The sequence below is a fragment of the Sinohyriopsis cumingii genome, chromosome 4, assembly GCF_028554795.1.
Source record: "Sinohyriopsis cumingii isolate HCF-2022 chromosome 4, ASM2855479v2, whole genome shotgun sequence".
Classification (NCBI taxonomy): Eukaryota; Metazoa; Mollusca; class Bivalvia; order Unionida; family Unionidae; genus Sinohyriopsis; species Sinohyriopsis cumingii.
This window is the reverse complement of record NC_142964.1, coordinates 35,281,117-35,294,774: the sequence shown is the minus strand read 5'-3', so window position 1 is coordinate 35,294,774 and position 13,658 is coordinate 35,281,117. Positions and strand designations below refer to the sequence as shown.

The 13,658-nt window shown below is 34.2% G+C and overlaps 1 protein-coding gene across 1 annotated transcript in view; it reads left to right on the top strand.

Moving 5' to 3' along the window:
• The window catches only part of LOC149800923 (death-associated protein kinase 1-like), a 275,082-nt gene that overhangs the window by 123,804 nt on the left and 137,620 nt on the right, over positions 1-13,658 (top strand). Inside the window, exon 9 of the mRNA XM_089954984.1 lies at positions 3,164-3,268. Coding sequence (XP_089811110.1) covers positions 3,164-3,268 — 105 coding nt within the window. The remainder of the gene's footprint in view (positions 1-3,163; positions 3,269-13,658) is intronic.

Genomic DNA, 13,658 nt, shown 5'->3' with positions numbered 1-13,658 from the left:
CTTCCATACATAACATGCATCACCTGGCATCTTATTGGACTTCCATACATAACATGCATCACCTGGCATCTTATTGGACTTCCATACATAACATGCATCACCTGGCATCTTATTGGACTTCCATACATAACATGCATCACCTGGCATCTTATTGGACTTCCACACATAACATGCATCACCTGGCTAATTGCCACTGTATGCAAAATCAGATCATCATGACTTAAACATTTCTAAAACTGTTTTTGATTTTCAGTATACATTAACAAATTGATCTAAATTTATATCATTTGACAAAATAAAATACTTTTATGTAAAATGTTATGTTACTGAGTATGATGTACTTATGTCTGTTCTGGCGAAAGGCCAGTTCATAGTTCCATCATGTGTGTCATCTCTTAAACTTTGACAAAAAGAAGGAACACCAGCTGTTGTCTGGTGCAACTGACTGCACAGGATGACATAATACATGTAAATCTGTGTGAGCAAAATGCTGGAGAGGTTCTACAAAAGAGACTTAAATGTAGAAAATATCTTATAGTATTGAGCCTTGGTAACTCCAAAAGTCCAGGTGGCCGATTGGTCAAAGGCACTAGCCTTGGCAGATCACCAACACCTCACCTGTCTGCATGGGTTTAAGTTTTTGGCTCAGCCAGTGTGGGCATGTGAGAAAGATAGCAAGTAGCTTCCAGTGTTTTCGGTTCTTCACAAGGTTTTCCCAGGTTCTTCTGCCACCAAATATACCAGTAGCTATGTATCATGTGCTGAAAAGTGGCATTAAACCCATAAAAACATCAGCTCCAAAAGTATTGGTTGGATTTGGTTCAGATTTTGAAGTTGGTTTATTTTAATTAATAGCAATAAGTCCTTAAAGTGAAATTTTAAAAAGAAATCTGTGCAAATGAGAGTGGGCATGGCTTGGGGCATATAGTAACAATGATTTGTTTTGCTGCGAGAAAGATCTAGCTGTGAAGGGACATGGGAGCTAACTCCTCCAAGACTGAAATGAAGCTCAATTAGCATTTGATTCTTTCTCATGCCATGTGTTTGCTATACATTTGTGAGTACTGGATACAGTCTGTACGTATTACATCATGAGCATGCAGAAAAGAGTTCAAGTATTTTGACACTGCTAATGTTAGCATTTTGTCAAATTGTTTGAAGAAATCCAAGATAATTGAACCACCCAAGATAGTTATGACTTAAGTACTTTTGATGCACTAAATCATTTTTGTACAGCATTGCTTATAGTAAAATATGGGCAGAATCCTATTTTGAATCTGATGTCAGCAGGTTAAAAAAAAAATTCAATATAAGTGTTTGCCATTTATTTTGCTATAAGTAATAATATTTTGTGAAATATGTATCACACTAATGACCCTGACTCTGTTTATTTCAGCTGGTTTTCTTCTCTGAGTGTAATTGATTTTTTTCAAAGCTTCAACCAGTTGTTGCAGTTGGCTGCAGAAAAGCCAAAATTGATTCCGGTATCCATAATGTTGGGCAGTGAGATTGAGAATTTCATATTAAGTAGTCTGATAAATTGGCCCCAAAACCTGTATTGGTATGTTGTTGGTTTGAGGTCTGATCTTACTTGTTCATGAAACAGTGCAATTATTGCAGACAGGTCTGACCACCTTCAACCAGTTGTTGCAGTTGGCTGCAGAAAAGCCCAAAGTGATCCCGGTGTCCATACTGTTGAAATGTGAGATTGAGAATTTCATTATTAAGTAGTGTGATAAATCGGTATGTTGTTGGTTTGAGGTCTGATCTTACTTGTTCATGAAACACTGCAGTTATTGCAGACAGGTCTGACCACATCAACTCCATATACATATTGATCATTTGTAAACACTTCTGGTAATTCTCATGAATTCTTGTTTCGATTTGAGTGTACAGCATATTTATGTATGAAGTCTAATTTTTGACAACGTTTCAATCCGTATGGAATCAAATAACCCTGGTTTCCATTTGTATTTCAAATTGCTAGGCTACATCAGTAGATAATTGGTTGTTCCATCCATACTGAGTGACCATTCAGATGCAAGTTTTACTGCTTTTAAGTATTTGGGTTGTTGTGCTCAAGGGACTCAAGTGTCTGGACGAGTCATGTGACTCATATGATAAATATCTCACCATATGACTATTATAACACTTAAACGATGTGCCGTATTTCAGAATGGATCAGTTAATATTGTAATGGAACCCAAATTACTCAGAACACTGTCACTTAGTCGTCTAGTTTTTAATTGGCAAATTATTGAACTGTGATGACAGTCTCTGGGCCACTTGACAGTAGCAATTCAGTCAGATTGTATCACTGTTGAAATCATTTTAAGCAACATGTCTTAGGAGGGGATTATATAATAATAATAATAATAATAATAATTTGCATGGATTTAGCCAATCCGTGATAAGAATTTTAACCAACTGCAGATCCAGGTAAGTAGCGAAAATAAATCTCCGTTTTTCATACAGTTTTCTGTAATAATGGCATGCAATCTATAGATTACTCTTTTAATGCCCACCAGATTGCACTTTGTTGCTACTCATATTAGTAATAATTATGCTTATACCTTGGGGAGAGAGGGGCCTGACATGTATTAACTTACAACAAAGCAGTTTCGGTTTACATATAATATAATTTCTCTTTGATTGGGTACCCAGGTAACCAATCATTGTGATTGACAGGTACCTGGGTGACTTTCCTAAAATTTTGACATCTTTAATGAAATCTAGTTGGTCCTAAATGAAAATGGTGCCAATCATACATCTAGTTCCACTGCCATGACAGAAGTCTTGAAATCATTGCTGTCATTACTCCCTTACTAATTGACTTTTGATGATTTCTGCTTTATTCTGAATGAAAATGGTGCCAATGTGACATCCAGTTATATCCACCACTGAAGCTAATTTGAAAATTTTCTTGTTGAAGAATATGAGAGGTGATTTCAACACTTAGCAGTTAAAAGGAAGAAATGGTCTTATTTTGATCCTGGAAATAATCCAAGTAGAACATCAGTTATTTCATTGTGATCATTATGGTATCTACAGATTAAGATAGTAAATATTAATTTAAACCTCACTGGATCAATAAAGATTCATTAGACCCACATTATGTTAGATTTCCAATTTTTATATTTCAAAGTTTGTGTTTCTCTTTCAGCAATCAGTGAGAGTAGTGACCCTTTGTAACAGGTTATCAAAGAGTATGCAGCTTCGGCGTGGATCTGATGACACTCTTGACAGTCGAAATGGAAACTCCGATGAAGTAAGTTATTTTATATACACAGTAACTTACATGAAAGAGTGGTTGTTGTGGTGAAGGTGTGATGTGAGTTATTTCTCATTATTCTCTTTTGAGTAGTAGACAGACTTTTTTTTCACAAGAAGACATGACCTGCATACTTTATTGTCTCACCTGGATTAGCAAGTAATGAGAAATGGATGTCCCTTAGATTAGTGGCATTGTTTTCTCTAACTTCACCATATTCTTCACCATATTATTCACTTCACTGTGTTCTTGGCAGGGTCAAATAGTGTTAGCCATTTTCCTTTTTCTGGCCAGGATTGTAGCATATAATAGTTCATTTTTGTTCAGTAACTTTTCAAGTGCTCCATGAGGACTCCATAGATTGAGGACTCTTTTTGAGGACTCCATCGATTGAAACCAAATTTATATTTAGGAGACCTAGGTCAAGCTTGACTTTAACATTTTCTGACAAATTTGACAGAGTGATCCCCCCTTCTCACCCCAGTAGCCATATTGTACCAAGCTTTAATTATTTTCAATACAATAGCAGATGCAGTCCATAGTCATATAGGGTACTGTATATTCTCGCTTATAAGTTAAGGCAAACTGCAAAAAACAAAGATCCAGATCTGATGTAGCATAATACACCTGCAGATTGGGGTCTATGTTTGTTCTACTGATCACTCCAAACAAACTGCACAGACCCAGATCTGCTGGTGCATTATGTGATGGCAGATCAGGGCCTGTGCAGTTTGCTGCTGGACTTAACTTGTAAGCGAGTATGTATGGTAATTTCTAGTTGTAAGCAACCATGTTTAGGATTTTTGTCTTAAATTTGTTGAAAGAGGTATTACTTGCATATTGTGGGGTTCACATACTGGAAACTTTTGTCTCATTTGAACATTTGCAAGGGCAGCCAGTTTTCTGCATTCCTGTCCAAAATGCATGAAAGATATTGCATCAAGGCTAATATCTACATCTGTACAATTTCTTTTGTCAGGTGGCTATATGCATTTGCATAGATACTTCCTAATTCTTACAGTTTAATAAAAAACAAGAATCAAAGTGTTTAAGCATAAATATTTTTCAACAAGGCTTTGTTCTAAGAGTGCATACAGGAAACAAAAATAAAATATTAGTGATGTGAAATCACATTATCATTGGTTTTCATGAAGTAAATATTAGGTAACAATGATAGATGAAAATTTGACTAATGGTATCCATGACATATCTACATTATAAGAGAGGTAGTGGTATATTGAATGTCATTATAATGAGGGATAACTGTATCGTAAGTCTGTCTAAACTGCATACTTATATTAGATATTTATCATTGTTAGGTTTTAAAATTTTTTAGTGGAAATATATGTAAGTGTTAAAACATTGTCCATTTGCCAGTATAATGTCTTACTTTGTTTCTGAAGCAACATTAACTATTTTGTGGAGCGAAAATCACTGCCAGGAAAGCAATATGTTGCATTACTGTTTAGTATGTGTGACCTAATAAGCCAATCAGAATTCAAAATAATTTGTGTATTTGAAATAATGTACACTATCTTGCATATGACACTTTAGACAATAAGAAAACACATGATGGAAATTTGGTTTTAAATTCACTGCAAGGGGACTTGGAGGGAGGAATCCATTGATCCCAGGTGCCAGCAGAAATGTTTGTTTTTATGCTGAAATTTTCATAGTATTTCACTTTACTTTATGGGGTCAGTTCTTGACAAAACTTATGGTGGTTGGGGAGGTTGGCAACTGGCATAACTGTTCTCTGTGGCAAAGTAGGGATGTCATTAAAGAACATTGCAACTGGCACCTCAAACATTCATGCTGCCACTGTTTAAACCTGAATACTTGTAAATTGTTCTATTCTTAAACAGAGTTGAGAAAATCTTGTTAAACATTTCCTATGAAATAAGGCAAAACTCTTAATCAAAATTAAGACTTTATGGCATTCTTTTAATTTCTTGTGCTTTTCTGAATGTTCTGTGAAATAAATTATTGTTTCAATCCAATCAATAAAAGAGGTATTTAGAAATCTCAATTTGAGATAGGAATTTGTATATAGTTAATGAAACTTGTGGCCAGATGGACAGCAAAATGTTGTTTTTGTAGTCATCAGACCAGTAATTCATTTTGAGTTGACATCATTTATAATATCTGAGGAGAAGAAAGGAAACCTTGTTTTGTGTCAGCTAGTAGATTATTTCTTTATGGAAACTAGTGCAAATTTCATAGCAGTCAAAAATGGGTGTGTGGGGAGAAAAAAATCAAATTTGTGTTACTCACAGACAGAATCTATATAGAAGTTGAAATGTAGAAGCATTTGAAATTAAAAAATGAAAACTTCCACATGAATGTTACAGCCATTGGACCAGTCTCAAAGCACATCAATTAAGTAAGGTATCAGATGTTCCCCCTATGGAGACTCTGGTACCTTTGTTCATTTAACAGTCAGTTGTCCAAGTATATGATCTATCCCATAGTCAGTTCATTTCCAGTTATAAAAATCATTTGAAATTGGAAATTCTTTTCTAGTAATAATTAATCTAACCTGAATAGGTAAACATGTAATGATGCTGATGTAGAAGTAATTAATCTAGCCTGAACAGGTAAACGGGTAATGATGCTGATCTGGAAGTAATTACTCTAGTCTGAATAGGGTAAATATGTAATGAAGCTGATCTAGAAGTAATTAATATAGCCTGAATAGGTAACATGTAATGATGCTGATCTGGAAGTAATTAATCTAGCCTGAATAAGTAAACATGTAATGATGCTGATGTAGACATAATTATTGTAATCTGAATCGGGTAAACATGTAATGATGCTGATGTAGAAGTAATTAATCTAGCCTAATAGGGTAAATATGTAATAATGCTTGTCTAGATGTAATTAATGCAGCCTGAGTAGGTAAACATGTAATGATGCTGAAGTAATTAATCTAGCCTGGATAGGGTAAACATGTAATGATGCTGATGTAGACGTAATTATTTTAGTCTGAATAGGGTAAACATGTAATAATGCTGATGTAGAAGTAATTAATCCTCCCGGAATAGGGAAACATATAATGATGATGATCTCGAAGTAATTAATTTAGCCTGAATAGGGTAAATATATAATGATGCTGATCTGGTAGCAATTAATCTGGCCTGAATAGGGTAAATATGTAATAATGTTTGTCTAGATGTAATTAATGCAGCCTGAGTAGGTAAACGTGTAATGATGCTGAAGTAATTAATCTAGCCTGAATAGGGTAAATATATAATGATGCTGATCTGGTAGTAATTAATCTGGGCTGAATAGGGTAAATATGTAATCATGTTTGTCTCGGTGTAATTAATGCAGCCTGAGTAGGTAAACATGTAATGATGCTGAAGTAATTAATCTAACCTGAGTAGGTAAACATGTAATTATGCTGATGTAGACATAATTATTATAGTCTGAATAGGGTAAACATGTAATAATGCTGATGTAGAAGTAATTATTTTAGTCTGAATAAGGTAAACATGTAATAATGCTGATGTAGAAGTAATTAATCTTGCCAGAATAGGAAAACATGTAATGATACTGATCTGGAAGTAATTAATCTAGCCTGAAAGAGGGTAAATATGTAATAATGCTTGTCTAGATGTAATTAATGCAGCCTGCATAGGAAAACATGTAATGATGCAGAAGTAATTAATCTAGCCGGAATAGGGAAACATGTAATGATGCTGATGTAGAAGTAATTAATCTAGCCTGAATAGGGTAGATATGTAATGATGCTGATCTGGAAGTAATTAATCTAGCCTGAATAGGGTAAATATGTAATAATGCTTGTCTAGATGTAATTAATGCAGCCTGAGTAGGCAGACATGTATTGATGCTGAAGTAAATAATCTAGCCTGAGTAGGTAACGTGTAATGATGCTGATCTAGAAGTAATTATTCTAGCCAGAATAAGGAAACATGTAACGATGCTGATCTAGAAGTAATTAATCTAGCCTGAATAGGTAAACATGTAATGATGCTGATGTAGAAGTAATTATTTTAGTCTGAATAGGGTAAACATGTAATGATGCTGATGTAGAAGTAATTAATGTAGTCTGAATAGGGTAAACATGCAGTGATGCTTATCTAGAAGTAATTCATGCAGCCTGAATAGGGTAAACATGTAATGATGCCAGTCAAGAATTAATTAAAGTAATGATACCAAAACCCTGTTTTATTTTGACTCAGTGTTTAAGAAAAAGAATACAAAAATGAATATTTTCATTGCTTTGAATATTAATTTTTTTCACCATAGTAAAGTTTTGTAGTTATAATCACTTAGTAGTCAATATATTTATAACCAAATATGGGTTTTATCAGCTTACTTGTACTGTTAGCATTAGGTGGGCAAACTTGTCAAGGAATGCTTTTAAAGATCTCCACATTTAATTAAGCTCATGGTAAAACACCTTACTTGTTAGTACTTGGAAGGCAATCTTATCATGGAAATTATTTTTAAAGATCTCTGTTGCAGTGAATTAAACTTGTGATAAGAACAGCAAATGCTCAGCCTAAAAATAAGATAATTTCTTTAAAATCTGCATATTTCTTCTAAGGAAAATTGCAGTGATTGACCAAAATTTGGAGGATGGTATATGGTAAATATTCAGTGCCTGATAATTTTGTGTTTGAATCACTGGTCCAGGACAAAAAAAGACCCTAAATTTCCCTGGACCACACAAGACAAGGACCTGTCCAGCAGATGAGTCAGTCATGCAGATATTTACTGCAGTGCATTAAAATAAATGAAAGAAAACTCAAAATTCAGGCAACTACTTTATTGCTTTTTTAATCATATAATTATTCTTCTAACCTTGACATTTTACAATTTTCAAATCACATGATCATGCCTTGTATTGGTGGATCCTATTTCAGTCTCATTGTTTTAGTTAACTAAAAATTCAAGTCTAAAAGTTCTCAACATCAGATAAAAATGTCAAACAAGTAAATAAAATAGAACACATTTGCCATTCAAAGCTCATTCAGTGAAACAAATGGGAAAACAACCCATAAAGACAAATTAATGTACAGTCAGTGGCCCCAAAAGTAACAATTCACTTTGCAGATAGTCAAGTTTCCTCTGGCCTTTCACACCCCTTTTTAGATATTTTGACATTTTTTGTTATCAAAATATCTAAAATAGGGTGGGAAAGGTCAGAGAAAACTCAGACTACTTGACAGATTGCTCAGCCTCAAATGAACATCGCCTTGGCTCTTGAAGTGTATGTGTCAAGTGCTGTGTTTTATCAGAAGAAAGCAGGTCAGTCTGCAATGGTCTCATCAGGACAGAAATCAGCTAGTTTTGGTCCCTCTGACACATTGAATAACTGACTGGTTGTGCACTCAGCCTTGTAAATGCTCTGGTATTCAGGGTCTTGATCATTGAGATGGGTATGTTTTAATTCACTAACCTGGCTGGTGCTCTCAGCTTGCATCACATGTTATTAATTGGCCATTTATAAAATAGCATGTGTCTCTAAATAAGAAATTTCAATGATTCTGCTGGGTACACTGTACATCATGAACAAAAGATAAACAGCCATCTTACTCAGCCAATGTCCAGGTCTTTTTGCATTGGTCTTGTTTGAATCCCTTCAGTGCCACGTAACTTTTAGGAGAAGAATTCTCTGTGGTTGAGTCTTGCCTACCACCAGCAAGTCCATGCTTAAACAAACTCATAACTTAAACAAACTCATAGCATCTAGAACATACAGTAAGCTGATAGTTTTAGCTATGGTTGAGAACAGACATGTATTGACAAAGATCAGCATATTGCATGGTAAATATGCAAATTTTCAGTAATATTTTACACAACTAGTCTAGCGTGGGTACGTGGGAAAGCCTGCCAGTAGCTTCTCGTGGGTCAGTGGTTCTTTCCTGGGTTTTCCAGGGTTCTTCCTCCACCAGTTATACTGGCCGCCATATATGGCCTATCTTGTGCTGAAAAATGGAGTTAAACCCTAGAACAACAACAACAACACAACTAGTCTCCCACTATCAAGCAACTTCCACTTGCATTAGTATATTTATATGACTCTCAATCTAATTAAAATCATATCTCCACTGTCCTACATCAAGATCTGAAAGCAACTGCGTATGGGTCATGTTCTGGTGACCTGTATTATTACCATAATTGCTAATTTTATCATCCAATCAGATGAAGTCTTATACCATCAAATTTGGGAGACAGTATGGTTGAAGAACGTCATTGTGTGTCGAATGATTGTATTCACTTTAAAATTTCAGACAGCTGCATTTCCATTGGTTAAGAAAGTAGAGATTTTATTTTAATAATTATTTATAGGACTCCTGTCATATGTTTTGAGGATTAAGAAACACATTTTCTTTAATCTGTAGCAACAAATAAGAAATATTAAAGGTCCAACAGACTAGTGCTGCTTATATATGAATGGTTCTTGGTTAAAAAGAATTGGTCCTGGACCTTGGACCACTGGAATTGTCAGGCCCTGACATAACATGAAAATTGGATCTGAAATGCTGATATTACAAAGACTTGAAGTTGCATAAAAAAGCTACATAGGCACCCCACTGAGTACCTGCCCAACCTTTTGCTTAATCCAGATGTGTAGAGTCTAGATACCATTAGGTCAACATTTATACCTTCATGGGGAAAGGGTGAAGCAAGCTCATTTATTCTCTAACCTGAATTCTTCATTAAAACACAGTAGTAATATTTTCAAAGATGTATTGGTCTTTTGATCAGATTAAACAGAATGAAAGTGGACAAATCACAAATCTGTGTGGTAGTCTGATGAAATAACCAAGAGGACATAAAACAGTTGATGTAATGATGTTTTTAATATCTTGTTTTAACCTTCAGGACTGAATATTATTAATATAAACTTTAAAAATAATCATGTGAAACTGTTCTTGCTTTATGGGTTCAAAAAAATACACATGTTAAAATATTAGAAACCCATTTCAGTTTTTGCAAGTAAATAAAGGTGGCCATGAGATTATAAATCAAGTGAAATAAAAAGTTATGCCTAGATAAAAAGACATGTGATAGTTTGGTCTTTTTCAGATCTGTCCGTATATTTATATACATGTACATTTATTTTCATCAAAACTACAAAGTCTTCATCTTTCATGAAAAATCTTTTAATAGATTTGAGCATTGTTAAATGTTATTTAGTTTTTAAATGAAGTGAGAAAAAAAAGCTGAGAACATTTGGTTAAATGTGATTGGATATATTCATTTCATTGAACTAAAAGTAAACTGCATTTCTCCACTACCATTGCTCTTCAGTGAACTGAAATATTACACAGCATGGTTTGACTATGATTGTATTCACTTCAGTTAGGAAAAAGGCATACAGTAAGTATAGTATAATGAAAGCAGTTAGACTTGAATGTGTGCAACGGTGTCAGTATAGGCTGGAGATGTTCTTGAAAATGTGGCCCTTCATTCTGATGTTGACACATGAATAAACATGCATTACGGGCACAGTTTATTCAAGCAGTAAGACATCCCTGTTATAAACATCAGGTATTTATGTCTTTCATCATAGAACTACAATTCATTCTTACTGATATATATAGAATAGTTATGGCTCACTTATAAAACGAGTCCAGCTGCAAAATGCTTAGACTCAGATCTGCCATCACATAATGCTACGGCAGATCTGGGTCTGCCGCAGTTTGTTGGGAGTAATCAGTAGCACAAACAATGTAGACCCAAATCTGTAGGCACATCATGCTATGGCTGATCAGGATCTTTGTTGTTTGCAGTTTGATTTGACTTATAAGTGAGTTATATAGTATTAGTCCCACTGGCTTTAGAACCTTACAGTTAAGTATTCAAAACCGAAAATTTGGTAGTTCCAGGACATCCAGATTAGAGAACTGTGATGGTTGCATTGCATTGTTTCCTGGAATTTATATATTGAGCTGTTGGTTGTAAGAATGTGAATTTTGATTAAGAAAAAAACAACAAATCACCCAGAGCTTTCCCTTTGCCATATCATGCTTAGGTCTAAGCCATTTGAAGCATACATGGATAATAAAAAAAATTGAAACTTGAGTTTCTTTATTACTGACATTGTATTTTTCCAGATATATAGAACTAAAGCCCCTGACTCCTCCTGGGGAAATCAAAAATGTAACAATATAGCATTTCTATCATTAATGTGAATGGTGTTTTTTTCTCCCTTGTTAAAATGTGGTTGTGCTTATAACACCCCATCTACTGAAATGCAGTTTATCAAGAATGATAGAAAATTCTATGATTTTATATATGTGTGCTGTGGGTTAAGAATAAACAAAATGCAAGTCAACTGTATTGTGATGCTATAATAATCTGTCAGTTGGGGTTCATAATGGTTGACTGCATTATCCACTGAGCCATCATTTAGTGAAAATTATCAAGAATTCTATGACAACATGAATGTGTGTTGGAGATGGTGAAATAAAATGCCAGTCAAATCAAATGTATAAGTAATACTTTTAGTATATGTAAATTATATATATTTTTTCATGTCATAGTATGTGTACATTATATTTGGTCAGATAAAATACTTTGCAAAAAAAGCAGTGTTTCATTGCCAAATTCAATATCTTCTTTCAGCCTGTTTTGTCATACATTTGATTGGACAATTCAAGTGGTGTGGTTTAATTTTGATCCTGTAGTCTGTATACATTTGATTGTCCAATTCAAGTGCTGTGGTTTAATTTTGATCTTGTGGCCTGTATAACCTTGATTGACCAATTCAAGTGCTGTGGTTTAATTTTGGTCATTTGGTCTGTATACATTAAATAGGCCAATTCAAGCACTGTGGTTTAATTTGATCATGTGGTCTTTATACACTTGATTGGCCAATTCAGGTTTTGTGGTTTAATTTTGACCATGTATTCTGTATAACCTTGATTGACCAATTTAAGTGCTGTGGTTTAATTTGGTCATGTGGTCTGTATACACTTGATTGGCCAGTTCAAGTACTGTGGTTTAATTTGGGTCATGTGGTCTGTACACATTTGATAGGCCGATTCAGTTGCTGTGGTTTAGTTTTGGTCATGTGGTCTGTATACACTTGATTGGCCAATTCAAGTGATGTGGTTTAATTTTGGTCATATGGTCCCTATACATTTGTTATGCCAATTCAAATGCTGTGGTTTAATTTTGGTAATGTGGTCGGTACACATTTGAGATTCCAATTCAAGTGCTGTGGTTTAATTTGGGTCATGTTGTCTGTACACATTTGATAGGCCATTTCATGTATGTGGTTTAGTTTTGGTCATATGGTCTGTATATACTTGATTGGCCAATTCAAGATTTTCATTCATTTGGTCTTATAATTTGATAGGCCAATTCAAGTGCTGTGATTTAATTTTGGTCATGTTGTCTGTATACATTTGTTAGGCCAATTCAATTGATGCAGTTTAATTTGAGTTCAAGTGCTGCTTTAAATTTAGTAATGTTTTCTGTATATATGTAAACAAATGATCAAGTAATTAACCTGTTTTTATATTGGAATGATTGCATATACTGATCACATTTTTTGTCATAATTAATGCCAGAAAGTTCAGTAATCCCATGAGTAAATGCAGTCAAATTTAATATCTGCTTCATTTGTCTTCTTTGTCCAAGTTATTTCCATATGACATGTAAAAAAGTTGATTATTGCTTCATTTTTTGTGAGTTTATTTTCATTTTCAGTGATCACATGGTAATGATGTAGTGTAAGACTTGTGAACATTTATGTGACTTTTGTTTTACAACAGAGAAGATGAGTAAAACCTGAATACAAATTTGCAGCATTTACCAGTACAAATTTCTGTAATATAGTAGTCTTAAACAACAATGTTTAGATTGTCTGTGGGCATACTCACATTACTCATAGTGTTTAATTTTTGTTAGTGTTAATGTGTGTGTTATTAATTTTGCTTCTAAGAAGTTAATATGTAATTTAACCTCGTCATTTCAGAGAGTTCCATTTGATGAAGTAGGCAAAACCCTATAGTTATGTCATTCGGTCTGTCCATCCATTGATTGACAGCATTCCGCAACATCATTTAGAGGAAATATTCATTCTCATTGCCCATACTGCTGGCTGTGGTTTCTGCTGCATAACTTTACCAACATTTGTTGACATAAACCAAATTTAGTTCTGGGCTTTATACAGTACTAATTAAACATTGAATGAGTTCGATTTCCGACATTCTACATCATTTATAAGAGTTATGGCCTATAGATTGCCCATATTCTAAACTGAAACTTTACCAAAGTTTGTTGACTTTCACTTTAATTTGGTGAGGCTTTTTATTGCCCATATTTCACAGTGTAACTTTACCAAAGTTTGTCGAATTTCAGTTTAATTTGGCGTGAGGCTTTTTACTGCCCATATTCCATT